The sequence below is a fragment of the Pongo pygmaeus genome, chromosome 13, assembly GCF_028885625.2.
Source record: "Pongo pygmaeus isolate AG05252 chromosome 13, NHGRI_mPonPyg2-v2.0_pri, whole genome shotgun sequence".
Taxonomy (NCBI): Eukaryota; Metazoa; Chordata; class Mammalia; order Primates; family Hominidae; genus Pongo; species Pongo pygmaeus.
The window spans coordinates 103,238,002-103,261,176 of record NC_072386.2 but is presented as its reverse complement, the minus strand read 5'-3'; the positions used below and the strand labels follow the sequence as shown (position 1 = coordinate 103,261,176).

The following is a 23,175-nucleotide window of genomic DNA, read 5'->3' as shown; positions in this document are numbered from 1 at the left end:
AAAAAATAATTTTTTTCTACAATGAAAAAGAAAAAAGACACAGTAAAAGACGAGAGACATGCTCATCAGAGCTTTTCTTAATGCCTTCCATAAAGACACCATCTATTAAAGGTTCCAAAAATATCTGTAAATCATTGTTATGTGACTTGGTGGGGGTGGGGTACCAAGAAATAGGATAGCTTCCTGACTAAACACTTTTTAATCCCAAAATATAAAGTGATAATGTGAATTATCTCCCTAATAATGTCAATATTGTCATTCTTCCTCTAAATAGGTGGCTTTCAACTGGTCGGGGGTGGGGTGGCAATCCTGTCCCCCAGGGAACATTTGGCAATGTCTGGAGACATTTTTGGTTGTCACAACTGGGGACCAAGAGAACACTCCTGCTGTCTCATGGGTAGAAGACAGGGCTGCTGATAAACACTCTATAGGACAGACCCCCACAGCAAAGAACTCTTCAGTCCAAAAGGTTAATACTGCCAAGATTGGGAAACCTTGTTCCAAGACTAGAACTTTAATACTATTTTAAATATTCAAAAAATAATTTTCATAAGTAACAAATGATACATTAAAATTATTCTTTTATAAGTGGAATTATGTAGAGAGTATGTTTTTAAAAAATTAAAATATAGGCTGTATAGTCCTACAAATTCAAATTAGAATCCTGGTTACCAACTCTGTAACTTTGAGCGAGTTATTTGAACTTTCCACCTCCATTTCTTCATCTGAAAAATTGTAACTAAAGGATGTAAGTTTTAAGATTGTTACGATCTTGGCTGGGCGCGGTGGCTCACGCCTGTAATCCCAGCACTTTGGGAGGCCGAGGCGGGTGGATCACCTGAGGTCAGGAGTTCGAGACCAGCCTGGCCAATAAGGTGAAACCTTGTCTCTACTAAAAATACAAAAATTAGCTGGGCATAGTGGCACACGCCTATAATCCCAGCTACTCAGGAGGCTGAGGCAAGAGAATTGCTTGAACCCGGGAGGTGGAAGTTGCAGTGAGCTGAGATCACACCACTGCACTCCAGCCTGGGCAACAGAGCAAGACTCTGTCTCAAAATAAAAAATTGTTATGATCTTAAAAGTTATTTAATTAATCAATTAAATCTCAACACCTGCCCACTACCTATCTGACACATACCAAAAAGACAGTATTAGTTTCTATCCTCCCATTATTCCTCCTCCTGCTACCATCAACCCCACCTAGGCCAAATTTTATTCATGGTCTCATCACAGTGATTTAGGTTGATACAATGATTCATAAATTTCAGAAGCAATATGATATTAACATGTTAAATTGTATCATGGTAAAAAAATAAGCGCAAGTATAGGGATTAAATGTTTATTTGAAAAATCTTAGTCACAATTTCTTCCTCATTCTAAGATTTAAAAAACTATTATATATAATTCTTTTCATCTGAATTACATCTATTCTCTCAAAAAGCCACACCCACAATTGTAATCAAGATGAACAGAGTTGTACAATGAGGGGGAGAGCAAAGGCAAAATTCACTGAGGTAGACCCCAATTCCCTGAGACCACTCAACACAGGCATTCTATAACACAGGGACCTACTTTGGTGGTGATCCTATAGGTGATGTAAGTCTCCATTGTACACACATGCTTCTTGGGATCATCGACTATAACGAAGAGATCTCTAGTCTCACCATCAATATCATCATCAAGCTGAAGTCTGTTAAGAAGGGAAGATGAAGAAGCTGGACTTGAAGTACCTGCTGGAGTACCACCGTTGGGCAAAATGAGATCCTAAAAGAAGAAAAGAGTACCTTAAAATTAAATGAAAACACATACTGGAGAATATCAGCAAAAGCAGCTGGTTTAGCCAAACCAATAAACATTTCTAAAATCCAAAAATAACTTTCGAAACACCTGAGCCTCTCCTTACTCAGTGTTTCTTGAGTGAACAAACCTTTTACAACCAAGAGAAACAAACTATGGTAGTGCTTTGAATCAATTTCATGCCAATTTATCTTTTAGGAAGTGATGGAGAAACCAACATAAGCAAGCAGTTCAAGGGCAGAGAACATAATGGCCCCACCATCATCAAACCTCAACAAGGGGCCAGGCGCGGTGGCTCACGCCTGTAATCCCAGCACTTTGGGAGGCCGAGATCGGTGGCTCACCTAAGGTCACGAGTTCGAGACCAGCCTGGCCAACATGGTGAAACCCCGTCTCTACTAAACATACAAAAATTAGCTGGACATGGTGGCACACGCCTGTGATCCCAGCTACTCGGGTAGCTGAGGAGGAGAATCGCTTGAACCTGGGAGGCGGAGGTTGCAGTGAGCCGAGACTGCGCCATTGCACTCCAACCTGGGCAACAAGAGCAAAACTCCGTCTAAAAAAACAAACCTCAACAAGGAAAGCTCCCTGTGAGCATACTCCGTTTTTCCCACTTTTGTCAAGACCACCACATGGGCCCAGGTAAACATTAAGAAACCCAGCTGGGTGCAGTGCCTCACGCCTGTAATTCCAGCACTTTGGGAGGCCAAGGCAGGCAGATCCCTTGAGGTCAGGAGTTCAAGACCAGCCTGGCCAACATGGTGAAATCCTGTCTCTACTAAAAAAAAAAATACCAGTATTAGCTGGGCATGGTGGTGTGCACCTGTAATCCCAGCTACTCGGAGGGCCAAGGCAGGAGAACTGCTTAAACCCCGGGAGGCAGAGGTTGCAGTGAGCTGGGATCGTGCCACTGCACTCCAGCCTGGGCCACAGAGCAAGACTCCATCTCAAAAAAAAAGAAAAAGAGAAAGAAAAGAATAGAGAGCACAAGCACCTATAGATGTAAAGAAACTTAAGAGATCAACCAATTCCATTAAAACAAGATACAAAAAGATATTGAGATATTTAGGGAAATTTGAATATTGATATTAATGAATCACTGGGTACGATAATGGAAGTATGATTTTACAAAATCTTCATCTTTTAAAATTATATACTAAAATATTTATGAATAAAATAAAATGGCATTTGCTTCAAAATAATTAAGGATGAGTAGGTAGGGATATAAATGATACAAGATGCCCAAGTTGATCACCGTTGAAGCTGGTACCTGCAGGTTCATTATACAATTCTCTTCCCTTTTCTATATGCTTAAAATTTTCCATGACATTTTTAAAAGAGAGTAGTGGGTAGGAGGGTAGTCAGTGGGGCAAATGCCAGGAAAGGAAGGGAAAGATAGATTTTTAAAATTGCAGACCTCGCTCTTTAGGTCTTGGTAAAAAGCCAATGAATAAATTATGTCCCTACAGTATTCAAAAAATGGCTGTGAAACTGAGAAGGCCTAGTTAGTTATCTTGTTTGGTTTGAAGGTTTGGTAACAGAACAGAGCCCTGCCTAGCAGCAGATATGAAGGCCTCTGAATATCACTTTGGAATAACTGGGAGACAGAGACTAAAGAATATGGCAAGAAAGTGACATGACACCATGGGAAGAGCCTTGGTGACCTGTGGGCCATCAGATCACAGGCTGGGGAATAGAGGGTGCTTTCCCTATATTCTCTCCTCTTGGAGCTTTGTAGGTGAGTTATGACCTAGCCCCCAGGCCAGAGAACGTACAGGAAATTAGAGGTTAACCTAGCAGTCACATCCATGAGCTCTAGCTGATGATGGGACATCTGGGAAGAGCAATGGGACATGGCAGAGTGAAAAAGTGTGGCCTGGGGTCAAGGGCAATGTCCCCCAACTTGGGGGGTAATGGAAAGTACACAGAAAAGGCACCTTCAACTCCCATTTCTGCTGACCACAGATCATTTAATCACATACTTACTTATGCAATATCAAAAAAACTGTAATTACTAAAAGGGTACCATTTTCACAGAAGGTACTCATGGCGATAGACCTCCCCCCTCCACTTCTCTTCCGCTATGCTTCTGACTACAGGGCAGATGAACAAGCTCATCAGCTGGGACGTCACACCTTCAACAGCCCCTCTCAGTGTGGACGTGACTGCAGAGTCCAACTACAGCAGCAGCCACTGATGGGACTGCCTTTTCAATGTACTGGTACCACGGGACACACGGTGTCCACACCCCAGTGTCTGGGGATTTGTAGGGGGACAACATCTTCTCTGGAACTCCAGGATAAACATCAAGTCTTGGTCATTTCAGTAAACATTTAAACACTGACCTCAGGCAGGATGCCATGCTAGGCATCACAGGGGCCCTCCCTTACATTTTATCAACACTAGCACACCAGGCCTCAGAACAGCTCTGTCAGTGGACAGACACTGCACAAAAGAAAAAAGAATTCACAATCTTAAGGCAGAGATGCCAAAATCAGCTCAGACAGTGGTTTCCCACAATCCGGCCTGGCTTAATCTCAGCAGCCTCCTTTCTTACCACCTCCTTCCACATCCGAGGGACCAGTTCCCAGGAACCACCCAGCTGTTTCATGCCCCTTCATCTTTGCTGGAAAAGCTCTTCTGTTGTACATAATAATCTCCAAATATCTTCCAGGAATCTGCTGGAATCCCCCCTCCTTTAACGCTTTCCTTGATCCGCTCCCTGGAAGAATTACTCACACCCTTCTCAATACTTTGAAGACACCTCCACTGAAGCATTTCGTAGTTTTAATCATTCATTTATACATCAAACTTATCCACAAACACTGTAAGTCCCCAGTGACTGCAACTGTGCCTTGCTCATCATGTGTGTGCATGTGTGTGTGTGTGACTGTATTGTGAGTGTGTGTGTGATTATCTTTCTGTCTCCCCAGGTCCAATAGTGACTTCAAGCCAACTCCCCTAACATTTGCCCTGGGAACCTCAGCCAATAACCTTCCAGGAACAGCCCACATAAAGATCTGAAATGTCTTGGCCAGACAGTATGAAGTTAGTTCTCAAATCAGTTGTTGGGAGTGAGGGAGGGGACAGTCAGTCAATCAGATCTTGCCACATACTCCAGATTCTTCCCTCCTATGCTACCCTGGCCCATGGTAGGTACTCAGTAAGTATTTCACGAATGAATGAATCTTAGAAACGACCAAATTCAATCCCTTGCCTATCAAAAGTACTCAATAAATGTCCGTGGAAGGACAAGTAACTGAGGCTAACCTGAGCCAGACTGCCCAGTTCTGAATCCCAGTACCACTAATTACTACCAGTGCAACTTAAGCAAGCTTCTTAATCTCTCTAAGCCCCAGTGTCCTCATTTATAAAATGGGTATAGTGGGATTGAGTTAGTTAGTATATGGAAGCAGTTGGAATAGTGTCTGGTACATGGTTGGTGCTGTATCACTATTCTCTCACACACACACACACGTGCTTGTAAGTATTCTTGCATCCTCTTATAAACTATGAGGCAGGGTTCATAGCAGACACACAATAAATGTTGCTGAAAATAAAAACTGCATTGAGACCCACAGTTGGGGCCTCAAATATATTTTCTTAATGATTTTATTATAACAAAGGATATCCAGAATAGCCTTTGTGAAGAGTTACAACTACATAGTTGATTAATAATGAAAACTCCCCATTGTTGCAAAATACCAATTTTCACTATGTAGGTTTCCATTATAAGAGCATTTCTTCCTCCTTCCCACTTTTACTTTACCCTAGGAAGACAGATACAGAGTGAGGTTGCTTTACAAACTCCTCTGGTTCAAAGAATTTCAATTTTAAGATACACCATTATGGTCAGCCAGCCACAAGACAGAATATTAAATTAACATAAATCACTGGCAAAATTTTATATTACATTAAACATATGATTTATGAAAAGAAAGTGGTATAGACTAGGAGCCAATATAGTTTTAATAAAAATAAGTCATGCTAAAACAATCTAATTTCTCTTTTTGATTCTATTGCAGGAATATGGGCAAGTGAATGTCCTAGTCTCAGAGGAGCCTGACAAAGCCTCTCAAGGCATCTTTACGTTAAGGCTAAAATGATGGCTCTCTGAATACACAGACTGCATATTACTTGTCTTAATTTACCTCCCTCGTGCCAGGTACACAGCAGATGCTTAAAGAATGTGTTGGCCATGTGCAGTGGCTCACACCTGTAATCCCAGAACTTTGGGAGGTCGAGGCAGGTGGATCACGAGGTCAGGGGCTCAAGACCAGCCTGACCAACATGGTAAAACCCCATCTCTACTAAAAAATACAAAAATTAGCCGGGGTGGTGGCACATGTCTGTAATTCCAGCTACTCAGGAGGCTGAGGCAGGAGAACTGCTTGAACTTGGGAGGCAGAGGTTGCAGTGAGCTAAGATCATGCCACTACACTCCAACCTATGCAACAAGAGCAAGACTCCATCTCAAAAAAAAAGAATGAATGAACTTGTTCTACACAAACTGAATATTCTTGATTGCTGATTTTGTTGTAAAACTAAAGCTAAGCCCACTTTGGAGAATAAACTCAAAGGGACAATCTCAAAAATGTTCTGTTCAAAGATGTTCATGACACAAAGAACACAGAGTGAAACCTAGAAAAATCCCAAAGGCTCAATAATCAGGAAACAATCATGTTTGTATGTGTAATGTGACACACTCGTTTAAAAAATTAGAAAGCCAGACCTCTAGATACACTCAGTGAGTTGAACACAAGCCTCTGCTTTCCCCTTTTCCACCCTCCAGATACTAATTTAACCTAGAGAATGAAAGGAAAAAAAAAAAAACAAAAAAACAGTGGAGGTAAAAAGAACAAGAAAAACAGTGACTGGAGTCATGTCAATACTGGAAACGAGGAAAGGGTGCCATCCAAATGCCAAAGGTCTCAAAGGCTGTCTGTCTACTGGCTCTACCTGGGCCACAACTGAAAAAAGAACCCAGAGAAATCTAACCCATGTCACTGAAGTTACTTCAGGTTATCGAGGTTACTTAAGTAGAAAATGTTCTTGAACCCCCTTTACACGCACCCTAATTTGAAAGTGTGATTGTCAGTGGGGAGCAGAGGACATGGAAGGTTAGGCAGTGGGGCAAACCAGTGTGTCCGGAATTGGTGGGTTCTTGGTCTCACTGACTTCAAGAATGAAGCCGCGGACCCTCGCGGTGAGTGTTACAGCTCTTAAGTTGGCGCGTCTGGAGTTTGTTCCTTCTGATGTTCGAATGTGTTCGGAGTTTCTTCTTTCTGGTGGGTTCGTAGTCTCGCTGGCTCAGGAGTGAAGCACAGTCCTTCGTAGTGAGTGCTACAGCTCTTAACGCGGCGCATCTGGAGTTGTTCGTTCCTCCCGGTGGGCTCGTGGTCTCCTTGGCTTCAGGAGTGAAGCTGCAGACCTTCGCAGTGAGTGTTACAAGCTCATAAAAGCAGTGTGGACCCAAAGAGCGAGCAGTAGCAAGATTTACTGCAAAGAGCGAAAGAACAAAGCTTCCACAGTGTGGAAGGGGACCCGAGTGGGTTGCCACTGCTGGCTCGGGCAGCCTGCTTTTATTCTTATCTGACCCCACCCACATCCTGCTGATTGGTAGAGCCCAGTGGTCTGTTTTGACAGGGCGCTGATTGGTGCCTTTACAATCCCTGAGCTAGATACAAAGGTTCTCCACGTCCCCATCAGATTAGTTAGATACTGAGTTTTGACACACAGGTTCTCCAAGGCCCCACCAGAGCAGCTAGATACAGAGTGTCGATTGGTGCACTCACAAACCTTGAGCTAAACACAGGGTGCTGATTGGTTTACAAACCTTGAGCTAGATACAGAGTGCCGATTGGTGTGTTTACAATCCCTGAGCTAGATATAAAGGTTCTCCAAGGCCCCACCAGAGCAGCTAGATACAGAGTATCGATTGGTGCACTCACAAACCTTGAGCTAAACACAAGGTGCTGACTGGTGTGTTTACAAACCTTGAGCTAGATACAGAGTGCCGATTGGTGTGTTTACAATCCCTGAGCTAGACATAAAGACTCTCCATGTCCTCACCAGACTCAGGAGCCCAGCTGGCTTCACCTAGTGGATCCCGCGCCGGGACTGCAGGTGGAGCTGCCTGCCAGTTCCGCGCCGTGCACTCGCACTCCGCAGCCCTTGGGTAGTGGATGGGACTGGGCGCCCTGGAGCAGGGGGCGGCGCTCGTCGGGGAGGCTCAGGCTGCACAGGAACCCACGGAGGCGGGGGAAGGCTCAGGTATGGCGGGCTGCAGTCCCGAGGCCTGCCCCGCGGGAAGGCAGCTAAGGCCTGGTGAGAAATCAAGCGCAGCGCCGGTGGGCTGGCACTACTGGGAGACCCAGTACACCCTCCGCAGCCGCTGGCCCGGGTGCTAAGTCCCTCATTGCCCGGGGCCGGCAGGGCCGGCCGGCTGCTCCGAGTGCGGGGCCTGCCAAGCTCACGCCCACCCGGAACTCCAGCTGGCCCGCAGGCGCCGCACGCAACCCCGGTTCCCGCTCGCGCCTCTTACTCCACACCTCCCTGCAAGCTGAGGGAGTGGGCTCCGGCCTTGGCCAGCCCAGAAAGGGGCTCCCACAGTGCAGCGGTGGGCTGAAGGGCTCCTCAAGTGCCGCCAAAGTGGTAGCCCAGGCAGAGGAGGCGCCGAGAGCGAGCGAGGGCTGTGAGGACTGCCAGCACGCTGTCACCTCTCACCAGGACCACCAAGGTGTTGGCTGCTGTGACTGTGACCAAGGGGATGCCAAGCACAGGCAAATACACCAAGTGTGGGCCACCAGCAGAGGGCACCCTGCCCACATGGCCTTCTCCCCCTCCCCCATGATGGGTAGAGATGGAAGCAGCAGCTCATAGGAACATGAAGGCATCTAGGTTGGCTGCCCTGGGGTGTGTCCAACAAGCCCAAAGCAGGCCAGACTGCAAATGCTGGGGGGACTGGGCTCTACTGAGATGGGGGGAGCAGCTAAAACACAGGGAAAGCCAGGCTTCTTTCCCATCTGACAGATAACTAGTAATCTACGGATCTAAGACAATGCTAACAACATCAAGTAGAAACACAGGGGATCCAATATAATTCACTTGTTCTGATGGAGGCAAATAGCAGGCCTGAATTCTTACCTCATCAGAGGCAAGTAAACCATAAAAACAAGTCAAAATGGCATTAGCTCATCACTCAGACCCAAGAAAACCGAAACACAAAAAAACAAGAGTCCTCAATAACAGATAAACATGCATTTGAAAAAGATGAAGCCCATAAAACAGAACCCTTTAGGCCAGACTTACTCTGTGGTCCCATTAAAAGAAAAAGGAAAAAAAAAAAGCCTAAAGAAACTGGAAAGAGAATCTAAAAATGAAAGCATAAATTAAAACAGAAAAGAACAAAAGTTATAAACAAAAGCAAAATTTAATTATTCTAAAAGATGAATCAGATAAACTAAAACTTAGGAAATCTGAACAATATAGAAAAAGGAAAATGGCCCAGGCGTAGTGGCTTCAAACCCATAATCCCAGCACTTTGAGAGACCGAGGCAGGTGGACTGCTTGAGCCCAGGAGCTCAAGACCAGCCTGGGCAGCATGGGGAAACCCTGTCTCTAGTAAAAATACAAAAAGTTAGCCAGGCGTGGTGGCTGAGGCATGAGAATTGCTTGAACCTAGGAGGCGGAGGTTGCAGTGAGCAGAGATCGCGCCACTGCACTCCAGGCTGGGCGACGGAGCAAGATGCTGTCTCAATAAAAAATAAAAAAAGAGGAAAATGGAAAAAGGGAACAGGCAATAACTATTTAGAACTTGTGTCTATGTATGACTGTAAATTAAAAGGTTGTGCTGTGAATAACTGTGCCAACAAATATGGACATCTATATGAGCTAGCTGGCTTTCTAGGAAAAATTATGTGATCAAGGTGAAATTAAATAGAGATAAAAAACCTAAACAGATAAATAACCACAAAACTGTTATCAGAGAACATCCACTAAGAAGTAAGCTGGGTCCCAAGTGTTTTACTGTGAGCACTCATGAACCTTCAAAGAGTAAGTCCTACTTTATTCAAATATTCTAAGACATAATTTTAAAATGGAGAAACCTTTCAAATCATTTCATGATGACTATCTATATCTGGTATCAAAATATTAGGACAAAAAAGAAAACTGAGAACAAGTATAAACATCATTAATAAAGTAACAGCTAACAGTACACTAAAAGAATTTTTGGAAAAAAAATATATACCAGGATCAAGTCAAATGTATTCCAGGGAAGCAAGAATGATTTAACATTAGGAAATTTATCAATACAATTTATTACATTAACTGATTCTATATATAACCATTGTTGAAGATACTCATGTCCAAAACTACCAAAATATTTACTGGTATCACTCATATCAGCCATGCCATTTAAATCTCTAAGTAAAATTAAGAAGTAAAAAGAAAGTTCCCGGCCAGGTGCAGTGGCTCATGCCTGTAATCCCAGTACTTTGAGAGGCCAAGGCGGGTGGATCACGAGGTCAAAGATTGAAACCATCCTGGCCAACATGGTGAAACCCCATCTCTACTAAAAATACAAAAATTAGCTGGGCGTGGTGGCACGCACCTGTAGTCTCAGCTGCTCGGGAGACTGAGGCAGGAGAATCGCTTGAACCCAGGAGGCGGAGGTTGCAGTGAGCAGCGCAATTGTGCCACTGCACTCCAGCCTGGCGACAGAGCAAGGCTGCGTCTCAAAAAAAAAAAAAAAAGCTCCTAAATATGTTTAAAAGTATTTATCAGAAAACATCAGCAATTAATCTTGAAGACATTATTCTAAGTGAACGAAGCCAGATGAGAAAAGCCACATGCTATATAATTCCATTTATATGAAATGTCAGAACAGGCAAATTCTGAGAGATAGAAAGCAGACTTGGTTGCCAGGGGCTACAGGTAGGGGGAACAGGGAGAGCCAGCTTAATAAAGACCAAATTTCTTTTTGGGGTGACAAAATATTCTAAAATTAGATAGCGATGATGGTTGCACAACCCTGTGAATATACACTCAATTATATACTTTAAAATGGTGAATTTCATGCTCTGTAAATTATCTCCAATAACAATAAAACAGTCAAAAATTTAGTGGACATATTTTAAAAATGAAGACCTTTTAAATCACAAAGGCATGTCCACTACATTCAGATATAAAGTATTTGCCATAATTCAAAACCATTCTGGAAAGTCTAGGTACTGCAATAATATAGAGAATACTTGAACTCATACAGTGATCTGCCACATCAGTTCATGGCAATAGGTCAGGCTCCTCCCAAATTATCTAAAATTTTTAACACACATAATAGGGAGCAAATGTGTTTAAAGCATTTTTAAATGGTAAACATGAACTGCTATATTTACTAAATGTTCTGGGAAAGAAGTGGAGGACAAAGACTATATGGTAGATTGCATTAGTGTTCATAATTATGAACTTCCCTTCCTTTAAAAGGATCATATATTCTTCTTATTGCCAAGTGACTTCCCACAGGAAGACACATCCCCACCACACTGACTTTGGCCTTGGACACGTGACTTGCTCCGGCCACTGGTACGTGGTACATGAATCTACATCGGATCAGAGCAGATCGTTTAAGAGCCAACGCATGCTTCCACCAGCTCCCTTGCTCCTCGACTTTGAAAGTAGTGTGTCCCAAACAGGGGCTTCTCCTTTGGAATGGGAAGACTTGCAGGAGAGGGCCAGAGAAGCTGACTCACAGCCACTGACACACAACATGACCTAGAAATACATGTTTGTTGCACACCTTTGCATTTTTGGAGTTATTGCCACAGCAAAGCTGAGTAGTACATATAATCATTAAAATGTCTGTATAATTTTTAACAATCTAGATAGGGTACAGTGATATAAAAAGTAGGGAATATTAAGACAGAGATTTATCTTTTTTTTTTTTTTGGAGAGTTATTCAAATGTATCTTAACTATTGATAGTAAGTCTCAAGTTCTGCACTCCTACTTGCTTATTAGCAGGAAGTTCAGTTTCCCTTGCCACACAGCCCAGGAATTCCCATTTCAAATCTTCTCCAAAAACTCCAAGGTTGCTTGTACAAGTATCTCCAAGTTCCCAAGGCCCATAGCCTATGGTTTCTAAGTTAGTATCCCCCCTGAACAGTTTTATGTGTTTCTACTTTGGATTCAGGACCATTTTTTATAAGGCAAGGCTTTTTCTTTAGACACGGTTTAAGAGATCACCTGTTTCAAAGCTTTGTCACTAAAGTTTTTAGAAACTGAAAATGTTTTTCATAGGTTTTCTATTAGAAAATCTGCCCTTCAAGCAAATTCCACCCATTGGCCTGATGCAAAAGAACACCTCTTAACAAGATCATAAAGTCAAAATGAAAGAACCCAGGTCCACATTCCTTGGCAAATTTACCAGTGTCTGTTAATAGATTTTTCTAAGAATCTCCAGACTAACATTCACTTCTCCAGACATTCTTATGATTCTTAGGAGCCAAGATTTTCCCCAACTCTCAGCTGCATTTACCATATATGATTCCTGTTCATTCCTTCTAAGGAAGATCTAGTATTTCAAGCACATACTAAACACCGAATACACAAGGCCAAAATCCCAGTGCAGTGCTACCAAACAAAACAATATAGCATCTGTGTTTAAATAACTTTAGCTGGGGATATGGACACGAGACCTCTAACTCTGATGCAGTGCAATAGTGGTTATGAACAGAGCTCCATGAATGGATGGGGGCAACTTGAGAAGAATAAGTAGACTTGCCAAATGGAAAAACAAGGCTGGGGGAGAGCTTGGCCAGGACATTCCAGGCTGAGAAATCCCCAACAATCAAGGGCGAGAGGCATTTCCGAGAGCCTGTTCCTAACAATAACTAAGATCCCCAGCACAAAAATTCTGCCTCTGCTGCTGGTCAAGGATGTGCATGCCACCTGGAGGACTCAACAGTCCAAGCAGACAGCTTTCTACAAAGACAGAATTCACCCTTCCAGAGGGCACAGACAGAGAGAACACAACTCGACCTAAAATCCTGCCCTCGGGGCCAGGTGCAGTGGCGCACTCATGTAATCCCAGCATTTTGGGAGGCCAAGGCAGGAGGATTGCTTGAGCCCAGGAGTTCAAGACCAGCCTGGGCAACACAGTGAAACTCTATCTCTACAAAAAATACAAAAATTAGCTGGGCGTGGTGGCGCATGCCTGTGGTCCCATCTACTGGGGAGGCTGAGGTGGGAGGATCACCTACGCCCAGGAGGTTGAGGCTGTGGTGAGCCGAGATCGTGCCACTGCACTCCAGCCTGAGTCATAGAGCAAGACCCTGCCTCAAGAAAGAAAAAAAAATCCTGCAATCTTGCTGTCTTTTCTGCCCACTTTGACCCTCATTCTCAGGATCTTGCAAACTGAAAACTTATAAAGCTAAGGAAGGCATTCCTCCACTGAAACTTCTGCACCAAAATCACACAAGGGTCTAGGGTGTAGAAGTCCCCAGAGATCATCCAAGTTGTTTCTATTACACATAAGGAAAAGTCTTATACGTAACAGGCATGAGGTCCCTCAAGTGGTGTGTGAGGAGCCCAGGTAGGGCTGTGCTACACCACAATCCAGGCATTCCTTAGGTAGGAAGAAGGTGCCTAGAACGACCCCTTCATAAACAATAGTTCCTTTCCTACCCTTCGCCCAATTCCTCTTAACTGTACCGTCTGTTCATCTTACAAAGCCTGGTTCTCATTGACATGTTTCTGTGCTACCATCTGACACGGTACTACACACGCGGAGCGCACTCAGCATGTGACCTAAGAAGTCAGGTGCCTAAGGAAAGTCCAAGAAAAAGGCATTTTGAGTTTTCAGAACAAAGGCCTAGAGGAAACAAAGTATCATACAGACCTGAGTATGTGCTTGTTGATTAATCATCACCCCAGCCCAAACCTTCTCAAGGACAAAAAAAAAAAAACACTCAAGTGAGGAACAGGGCAGGACTCAACTCCCAATAGCAGGTGCCAAGTGGTTACTGTTAATCCACTCTTACAACCCACACTTCTCAGATGTGCTGCAAAAGCCTTGCACTTTTAGCAAGACTAAAAGTGTCCTTACCTTGGGTGGATCCCCTGAGGTCAGGAGTTCAAGACCAGCCTGATCAATATGGTAAAACCCTGTTTCTACTAAACATACAAAAAAAAAAATTAGCCAGGTGTGGTGGCATGTGTCTGTAGTCCCAGCTACTCAGGAGGCTGAGACAGAAGAATTGCTTGAACCTGGGAGGCAGAGGTTGCAGTGAGCCAAGATCGCGCCACTGCACTCTACCCTGGGCGACAGAGCGAGACTCCACCTTTAAAAAAAAAAAAAAAAAAGGGTCCTTGCCTCAAAAATTACTGAAAACTCACCATTCCTCTACAATAGGGACTGTCTCTCTGAAACCCACAGGCACCTTGGGGGCCAAAAATTATGCACCAACATTTGCATGTGCACATGCAAATGTCAATCTTCTTTGGGAGCTTAGATGTTACATCTAAGCTTCTTAGGAGAGAAACTATAATTATTAGAGCCTCAAAAATACCTAGGGAGGGAAAAAAATCACCACAGATTCTAAACTGTCTCTCTAAACTAAAAAGAGGAAACAGAAATACATTTCGACCTCCCTGAGCTACCCAAATTCAAACTGCCCTCTAATACAGTACTTCCACATTTAATGATTTGTGACACCCACACCCTGCCTATGGGGCTGGGGGCTGTCCTTAAATCCTCAACCCAAACCTAAAATGAACACAAGAGGATGTGCTAAATGAGAAGGAAACGTGTGACTACATTCAAATAGGTCATACGTCCTTCCACAGTGTCTTCATTTTTTTCTCCCCATACAGAACAGGTTCTCCCTGTACAGTACTAGTTTTGTGGCACTCGATAATGTTGTATTGATTCAGATCTGTATCTCACCACAAAGCAGCTAGAAGAGATGTTTTTCCGTGGAACTTTTCAAGGCCTGAGACACAGTTTCCCCATAGCATCTTTTTAGAATCCTGAAGTGTGCCCGCCTACAACCCAAAAGTACAGATGGCCTTCCAGACTGGAGCGCCACCTGACTGGCTACCTGGCTGCCCCAGATCGAATTCCCACATTCCCACGGACATGACTCAGACCGAATGTGGGTGATTTCTATTCCCATGGTTAGTGTATTCACTGGAAAAGAAAAGGCCCTGAACCAAGAGTCTGATCATAGTCAAAATATTAAAGAATAAGAGAAAAAACAGGAAGAGGGTATTCTAAAGCAAAACGGCTCAAAGGAGTTTCACACCTAAGTAACCAGACAAGGAGAGGTAAGGAAATTTTAAAAAGGCAAGAAGGGGCCAGGCGTGGTGGCTCACACCTGTAATCCTAGCACTTTAGGAGGCCAAGGTGGGAGGATTGCTTGAGCCCAGGAGTTCAAGACCAACAACCTAGGCAACCTAGTGAAATCCTATCTCTACAAAAAAATTAAAAACTTAGCCAGGCATGGCCAGGCGTGGTGGCACATGCCTGTAATCCCAGCACTTTGGAAGGCTGAGGCAGGCAGATCACTTGAGGCCAGGAGTTTGAGACCAGCCAGATCAAGATGGCAAAACCCCATCTCTACAAAAAATACAAAAATTAGCCGGGCGTGGTGGCAAATGCCTGTAATCCCAGCTACTCAGGAGGCTGAGGCATGAGAATCGCTTGAACCAGGGAGGCAGAGGTTGCCGTGAGCCGAGATTGTGCCACTGCACTCCAGCCTGGGTGACAGAGCAAGATTCTATCTCCAAAAAAAAAAAAAAAAAAAAACTTAGCCAGGCATGGTAGTACATACCTGTAGTCCCAGCTACTCGGGAGGATGAGGTGGGAGGATCGCTTAAGCCCAGGAGGTCGAGGCTGCAGGGAGCTGTGATCATACTACCGTACTCCACGCTGGGTGACAGCGTGAGGTCATGTCTCAAAAAAAAAAATTACATTCCTAAAATATATATACAGTTAAATGTGTTGTAAGCAACCTTCTTCAAGTAATGAAATACTTGATTATGTTTCTATGAGATGGCAGAAAGAGTGGGACAAAATAATCACTCCCTATTTATTCTATAGACCAAAACATAGATGTTTTCCAACACACAGTTTTAAGCAGCCTAATTAACATGGTGCTATACTACCCCAAACCACGTATTAGAAGATATGGAAAGCAAAATCTATTCACTCATGTATTCATCCAAACACTTAGCAAGTTCCCACGGACTGCTAGGTGTTATTCTAGATGTGGAGGAAAGGGAGCCAATAAGGAATTTACTTGAGGAATCTAGTCTAGGTGACCTGTGTACTAGAGCCCAGAAGAAAGCCAGAATAATTCTGTTCTCCGAGGAAGGCTTCAGAGAGGGAGGTTTGACCTGGACTTGGCAGGATGGCAGAAAACCTGGGTTTAAGTTCTAGTTCTCCTACCAGCTATGAGGTCGTAAGAAAACCACTTAAACCTACTGACGTTCACTGGAAAACAGCAAAACCTGGTCCAGGCTAGGCTGCATGGAGATTATTGGGAATGTGTGTGAAAGTCCTCTATAAACTCTGCAGAGCTGCTCAATGGAAGAGAAAGGTGTTCCTGGCACGGAACATCACATCAGCAAAATCGCCAAGGGGTGAAGTGCAGAAGGCAAAAAAGAAGGCACAGGCAGGGGACCAGTCATCCTGAATGGACATGAGCTGCTCCAGGGGAAGCAGCAGGAAATAAGGCCTGGAAAGTGGATTAGCTCCAGAATCCTGGGGAATCTTAAATAACAGGCTTAACAATCTGAGGTGCACCCCACAGGTAACGGCTGTTAAGCAGCAAGTGGCAATCACGGACACATTTTACAAAAAGACTTCAGAAAAAAGCATGCACAAAAAATAAAGAGGGAAATACAGGAGACACGAGAGGGAGTAGTTGGGGAGCTGCCAACTGTCCAGGTACCCCTCTCCCAGTAGTACCTGACCTAGGGGGTAGGTGCCAGGAGAGGCAAGGGCAGATGAGAAGTGTTGTCAATGCTAAGGTCATACGGCCTAGGATACTCTGATGAATGTTTTCTAGGTGGAAAAAAACAGTCTGGCCACACCAGGAGGAATCATGTTTCAAATACAGGTAAATTACAGAGGATTAGAAACTGCTATTATTCTAGCAAAATTGAATAAACCCAAGTTCAACAGCCCTGTGTGCCATCTACAGGGCCCATCCTTAGGATATGAGGGCAAGTCCTACTGAAATGACTGTGTTCAGTAAAGGCTCAAGCCAAGGTCACTGGGTACACCTTAACATATTCTTACCCACGTGACAGCTGCCTCTCACAGGTCACTCACCTTCAGTAATTTGCTTCAGTGATACTTGACTCAAACCATTTTTTCCACTCTCACAAGCCAGCAGCCCTCAGCACAGAAACTGACATGAGGAATCTTGACCGTAGTCCATTTAAGGAGGCCAGCTGCACAAACAGCCCACAGACTGTCATCACAACCTGGCTCTGACACCTGGCCTGAGTGTTCTCCTTAGGACATATGGACCCACCCTTGGCAGAGAGCAAAAGGTGGACAGCTGATTGCCTGGGAACCTGGACTATGAGTTGACTCAAAACCACAACAAAACCCCAAAATAGAAAGCAAAGTCTTGGGGCTAAGATGGACTTGGGGACAAAATCCATCCTTTCACAGCAGTCTATACATATAGCTCTAAATCAAGGGAAGGGAAGATAAAGAAATTAAATGTTTAAGTGCACACTCTCTGCCAGGCACTGTATAAGTCACTTCACATACTAAATGTCTCACTTAACCCTTAAAATAACTTGGTGGCAGAGGGGAGGAATTTTATTATCCCTGTTTTATTAAGAGAACAGGTTACAGACCAGGAAAGTTAAAAGACAAGAAGTCACTCAGCTAATAAGAAGCAGAGGCACAACCCAGCCTGGAGACTCCAGAGCAGAGGCTAGTAGCCCTCCACCGTCTGCCTCCATGGCGCCAGAGATTTCATTAAACAGTTACCTACCAGACAAGAAACCCCCAACTACCACCACATTCACCTTTGCATCTGTGGCATCTGGAGAAGTGCCTGGTGGTAAGCAATTCTTCATGAGCGTTTCTTAAAACAATGAAACTCCTGAACCACCAGTGGCAGAGAAATAAATCAAGCCACTTCTCTTCTCAAGGGAGTTGAAGAATCAGCCGGCTCCAGAGGAGATCCAACCCAAAGTACCAGAAACCATTAACACCCAGCTCCACTTATCCATCAGCAATCCACAACAGAATCCGGAAAAATAAAACGAGACCCCACCAGTGTCTGCTCTTATTATAGAAATAAATGTGAGTGGTCAGACAGCATTGTGCAGGGGCACATCTGACTTGAACATTCAGTGTTAATGCAGGAGGTAAGGGGAATCTCATCTCCAGGGAACTCTTGAGTAACATCTTTCTCATCCAAATAGCTTGATGACTCACCATGTCAATCCCTAAATTGATGGAACAGATCTGAGTTTTAATACATGATAACTACGGAACTTCAAAGAGTGAAGACAGAATAGATTATTCAATAAATGCTGATGGATTTTTTGGTTAACTATTTAGAAAATAGTTTCTCTAATGCTAAATGCAAAAATAAATGTCAGGCCATTTAAAGGTTAAAAAAAATGAGTACTACATGATGATTTATGTCAGGGGTCAGCAAACTTTTTTGTTAAGGAACAGTCTGTGGCCACAGTGTCTCTCCTGCAACAACTCAAGTCAGCTGTTGTAGTGCAAAGGCAGCTATAGACAGTAGGTAAACAAATGAGCATGGTTATGTTCTAATAAAACTTTATGGCAGGGCATGGTGGCTCACACCTATAATCCCAGCACTTTGGGAAGCTGAGGCAGGCGGACCACCTGAGGTCAGGAGTTAGAAACCAGCCTGACCAACATGGTGAAACCCCATCTCTAATAAAAATACAAAATTAAACAGGCATGGTGGCACATGCCTGTAATCCCAGCTACTCAGGAGGCTGAGGCAGGAGAATCTCTTGAACCTGGAAGGCAGAGGTTGCAGTGAGCCGAGATTGCACCATTGCACTCCAGCCTGGACAACAAGAGCAAAACTCCGTTTCAAAAAATAATAAAAATAAAAAACCTTTACTAACAAAGACTGAAATTTCAATTTCACTAATTTTCACATGGCACAGAATATAATTCTTTTTATCAGCCACTTAGAAATGTAAAAATCACTTTTAAGACTAATGGTGGGCGGGGCACAGTGGCTCATGCCTGTAATCCCAGCACTTTGGGAGGATAAGGCGGGTGGATCACCTGATTTCAAGAGTTTAAGACCAGCCTGACCAACATGGTGAAACCCCGTCTCTACTAAATACACACACAAAAAAATTAGCCAGGTGTGGTAGTGGGCACCTGTAATCCCAGCTACTTAGGAGGCTGAGGCATGGGAATCCCTTGAACCCGAGAGGTGGACATTACAGTGAGCCCAGATCGCGCCACTGCACTCCAGCCTGGGCAACAGAGCAAGAATCTGTCTTAAAAAAAAAAAAGTTTTAATAAAATTAAACAAGACAACAAAAAAGCATTCTTAACCCATGGGCTATACAAAAACAGGCAGGTGGACAGATATACCCTTTTGGCCTTAGTCTGCCCATTTCTGATTTCGATGAATAGTATATAAAATCTTGTGGTTGGAAAGGCTTTCTAAACCCCAACAAAAAGCAGAATCCATAAAGGAAAAGCATAATAGACAGCAATTTTTTTTCTACGTCAAGAAGACATAACAAAGATTAAAATATAAATAACAAACTGGGGAAAGGATTTGAACATACAGGAAAATAGGTTGTTTGCTTTAACATATTAAGGGTTTTGAAAAATCAGTATTTAAAAGGCAGATTCCACTACAAAAATGAACAAATTATGTAAATATAGCCAATAAACAATAATCATTCATCATCAATAGCATACAAAATGAAAATGAAAACAAGATATTGTTTCTCCCTCCAAAGTGACAAAGATTAAAAAGATTACCTCTGATTGCAAAGCCACATTGTTTCTACTATGACACACTAAAAAAATATTCAGGATACCACCACCAAAATAAAATGGCTTTTTCAAAGCTCCATTCAGTGCCAAAAGAGCAAGGGAAGGACTTTGCAAACAAGAGAGAATGTAGGCCGGATGACAATACTATGGTTAGGGGACTCTGTAACGGGCTGAATCGTCTTGGCTAAAGAGAAAATGTTGATAACAGAACTGGCATCCCCTCCTTCAATTTTCAGCCATGGCTAAGCATCATCAATGTCTAAGCCGGGACAAAGATGCAGAACACATTACCGCATCCATTTGTTTGCAATGACCCAAGTGCTTTTCCTCTGTCAGTGGTGACTGATGACAGATGGTAATATTTATACCTAGTGAATTTCATCTTACTATGAAATTCAAGCCCCGGGAAAGCAGACAGTCCTCAAAATCACCCAAGGTAGCAGAAGACACAAGTGGCAGTCAGACAAATGCTGTGCAGATGGTAGGTGTAAGGAACATTTTAAATTCTATGCATGATGGCACCACCACACCAAGGGAGGAGTCCACATAGAGAAAGCAAAAAACTCATTCTTCTTGGATTTTGGTGCAAAGAAAACAGCTTCCAGAAGTGCAAATAGAAGGCTTAGAGATCCCCTTCCAGCTGCCATCAGCAAACCCACATCAAGAATTGTGAGGACTCTAGAATGATTTCCTTAGGCTGTGCCAAGCAAGAATTACAACTTTCTTTCTCTCTTTTTTAACCGTAGTAAAATACACATAAAATAAAACTTACCATCTTAACAATTTTTAAGTATACAGTTCACTAGTGTTAAATACATTCACAGTGTTGAAGGAAACCATCTCCAAAACTCTGTTCATGTGCTTTTTAACCAAGGGACTTTTGGCTGTGATTGGGTTTGCCCTCTCACCCCAATTCTGCCTGCTCATATACATACATGTACATGTTTAAACAGAAAAACACAGACATGCATGCATGGCCACAAAAACATGCACCCCAGTCGTGGCACCAGAACAAAGCTCACTGCTTAGGAGAACAGCAGGTGCCTCCTCCAGAAGGTAGAAGCAGCAGGTTGGTCCCCACAGTTGCAGACTGGAATCTGAGTGCACTCTAGTCTAACAGCAGTCAGCCTCGTCCTAGGCCAAGATCCTCACCCTTGCACACATATCCTGAGACGAGCATGTGTCAAAAGCATTGGTGGGGTACAGTGACAGCCTGCCATTGCTCCTCACCAGCTGAGAAATTCCCCACGTCCCCTCAGAGCTCCCATTTCCTCACGTGTAAAAAGTGCCTGCCTCGTATAGTATGAATGAGAGGAAACTAGTGGAGTGCTCCACCAAGCGCGCCCTGCATGGAGTAGCTTCTCCAACGCCAGCTCCCTTCCCTCACCTGCCCTCACCCTTCAGCAATGAACGTAACTCTCTTGTTTGTTATTTGAGACACAGTCTCACTGTGTCGCCCAGGCTAGAGTGTAGTGGCACAATCTTGGCTCATTGCAACCTCTGCCTCCCAGGTTCAAGCAATTCTCCTGCCTCAGCCTCTTAAGTAGCTGGGACTACAGGCACCTCCCACCATGCCTAGCTAATTTTTGTATTTTTAGTAGAGACGGGTTTCACCATGTTGGCCAGCTGGTCTCAAACGCCTAACCTCAAGTGATCTGCCCACTTTGGCCTCCCAAAGTGCTGGGATTACAGGCGTGTGCCACCACGCCAGGCCCAACATAACCCTCTTCTATGTGTTCACTTGAGCAACAGACTGGGAAGGAAAAAAAGAGAATATGAAACAGAAGGAGAAATGAATGGTGGAGAGTGAAGAGAATCCACAAAAAGCTCCCAACAGTGAAGCTAATGAGGCTCACTCTTCTCTTCCCACTCACACAGTCTATCCGTCACCTCCTAAGGAGACACCTAAACGTCCCGCTAATACATTGCACGCAGGACCAGCTAGAGCCCTCACAGGCAAGGCCACAGATGAAGAGAATCTAAAGGGAGAACACACCTTCGCCACCTCCCATCAGACATGCCAGCAGCACCCAATTCCCTGCCAATCCTCAGAGCATCAGCAATTCCCCCAAGTGCCACGAGCACTTTGTATGGGATGCCTTACCTAGCTAATGCCCATTTGTGCTTCAAGACTCAGCTCCAAAGATACCCCCTCTAAGATGTGTTCTTTCTCAACCAACCTCCCCACCCACCAGCACTTGCCCAGTCTGGGCTGTGCGAATCTCCCCGCCACCCACCGCCCAGTGCTCTCATCATGCCCCTGTACCTAGCCCTTTCATAACACTTATGATCTGTGCTGTCATTGCCTGTTCATCCACCTGCCTCTGGCACTGAACCATAAGGTGTGAGAAAGCATGGACCTGGTAGCTGTTATTCTATCTCCAGCATGGTATCTGTGGCAGTTGGTATTTTTTAAAGGAAGGTCATAACTATATCTCTGGTCTTACATGCTTATCTGTCATGTGACCTGGCCACTTCCCCATCAAGAGATGGTGTCTATCAACCCATCCTGGTGAATCTGGGTAGACCCTCTGACTACTTTGACCAAAAGAATATGGCCAGGCCGGGCGCAGTGGCTCACGCCTATAATCCCAGCACTTTGGGAGGCCGAGGCTGGCAGATCACCTAAGGTCAGGAGTTCGAGACCAGCCTGGCCAACATGGCGAAACCCCCTCTCTAATAAAAATACAAAAATGTGCTGGGCTGGTGGCAGGTGCCTGAAATCCCAGCTACTTGAGAGGCTGAGGCAGAAGAATCACTTGAACCCAGGAGGTGGAGGTTGCAGTGAGCCGGGATCGCATCACTGTACTCCAGCCTGGGTGACAGAGCAAGACGCCATCTCAAAAAAAAAAAAAAAAAAAAAGGAATATGGCCAAACGGATCCTGTGCCAATTTCAGGCATAGCCTTTATATGGCCCAGCAATTTCCACTTCCTGTTAGAATGCTCATTCTTGGGACATGCCCTCCAGGTACCCATCCATAATGTTTTGAGTAGCCCAAACCACATGGTGATGTCACACATAGGCACTCCAGTAAACTGTCGCCACAAGTGAGTCACCCTAGGCAACCAGTCCAATGAACCTCCAGTTGACTGCAGCCCCAGCCAACTTCTGACTCCAAATACAAGAGACACCTAGAGCAAAAAACACATACTTGAGGGTAGTCAACCCACAGAACCCTAAAAGATCACAGTACATTTGTGTTTTAACCCACTTAGTTTTGGGGTGGTTGAGCAACAGTACATAACCAAAACAATGTCTGCCTAGCAAATAAGCGGTAAAAAATAAAGGAACAATTAAATTGGGTACGATACACTGCATGGCATATAGCAACCAC

General features: G+C 44.1%; 1 protein-coding gene across 2 annotated transcripts in view; it reads right to left on the bottom strand.

Annotated features, from left to right (window-relative positions):
- SNX30 (sorting nexin family member 30) overlaps positions 1–23,175 on the bottom strand; it is a 118,581-nt gene that overhangs the window by 67,786 nt on the left and 27,620 nt on the right. For both annotated transcript variants that reach the window (XM_063649803.1, XM_054500883.2), the window contains exon 2: positions 1,576–1,767. In XM_063649803.1, the coding sequence (XP_063505873.1) occupies positions 1,576–1,767 (192 nt within the window). The remainder of the gene's footprint in view (positions 1–1,575; positions 1,768–23,175) is intronic.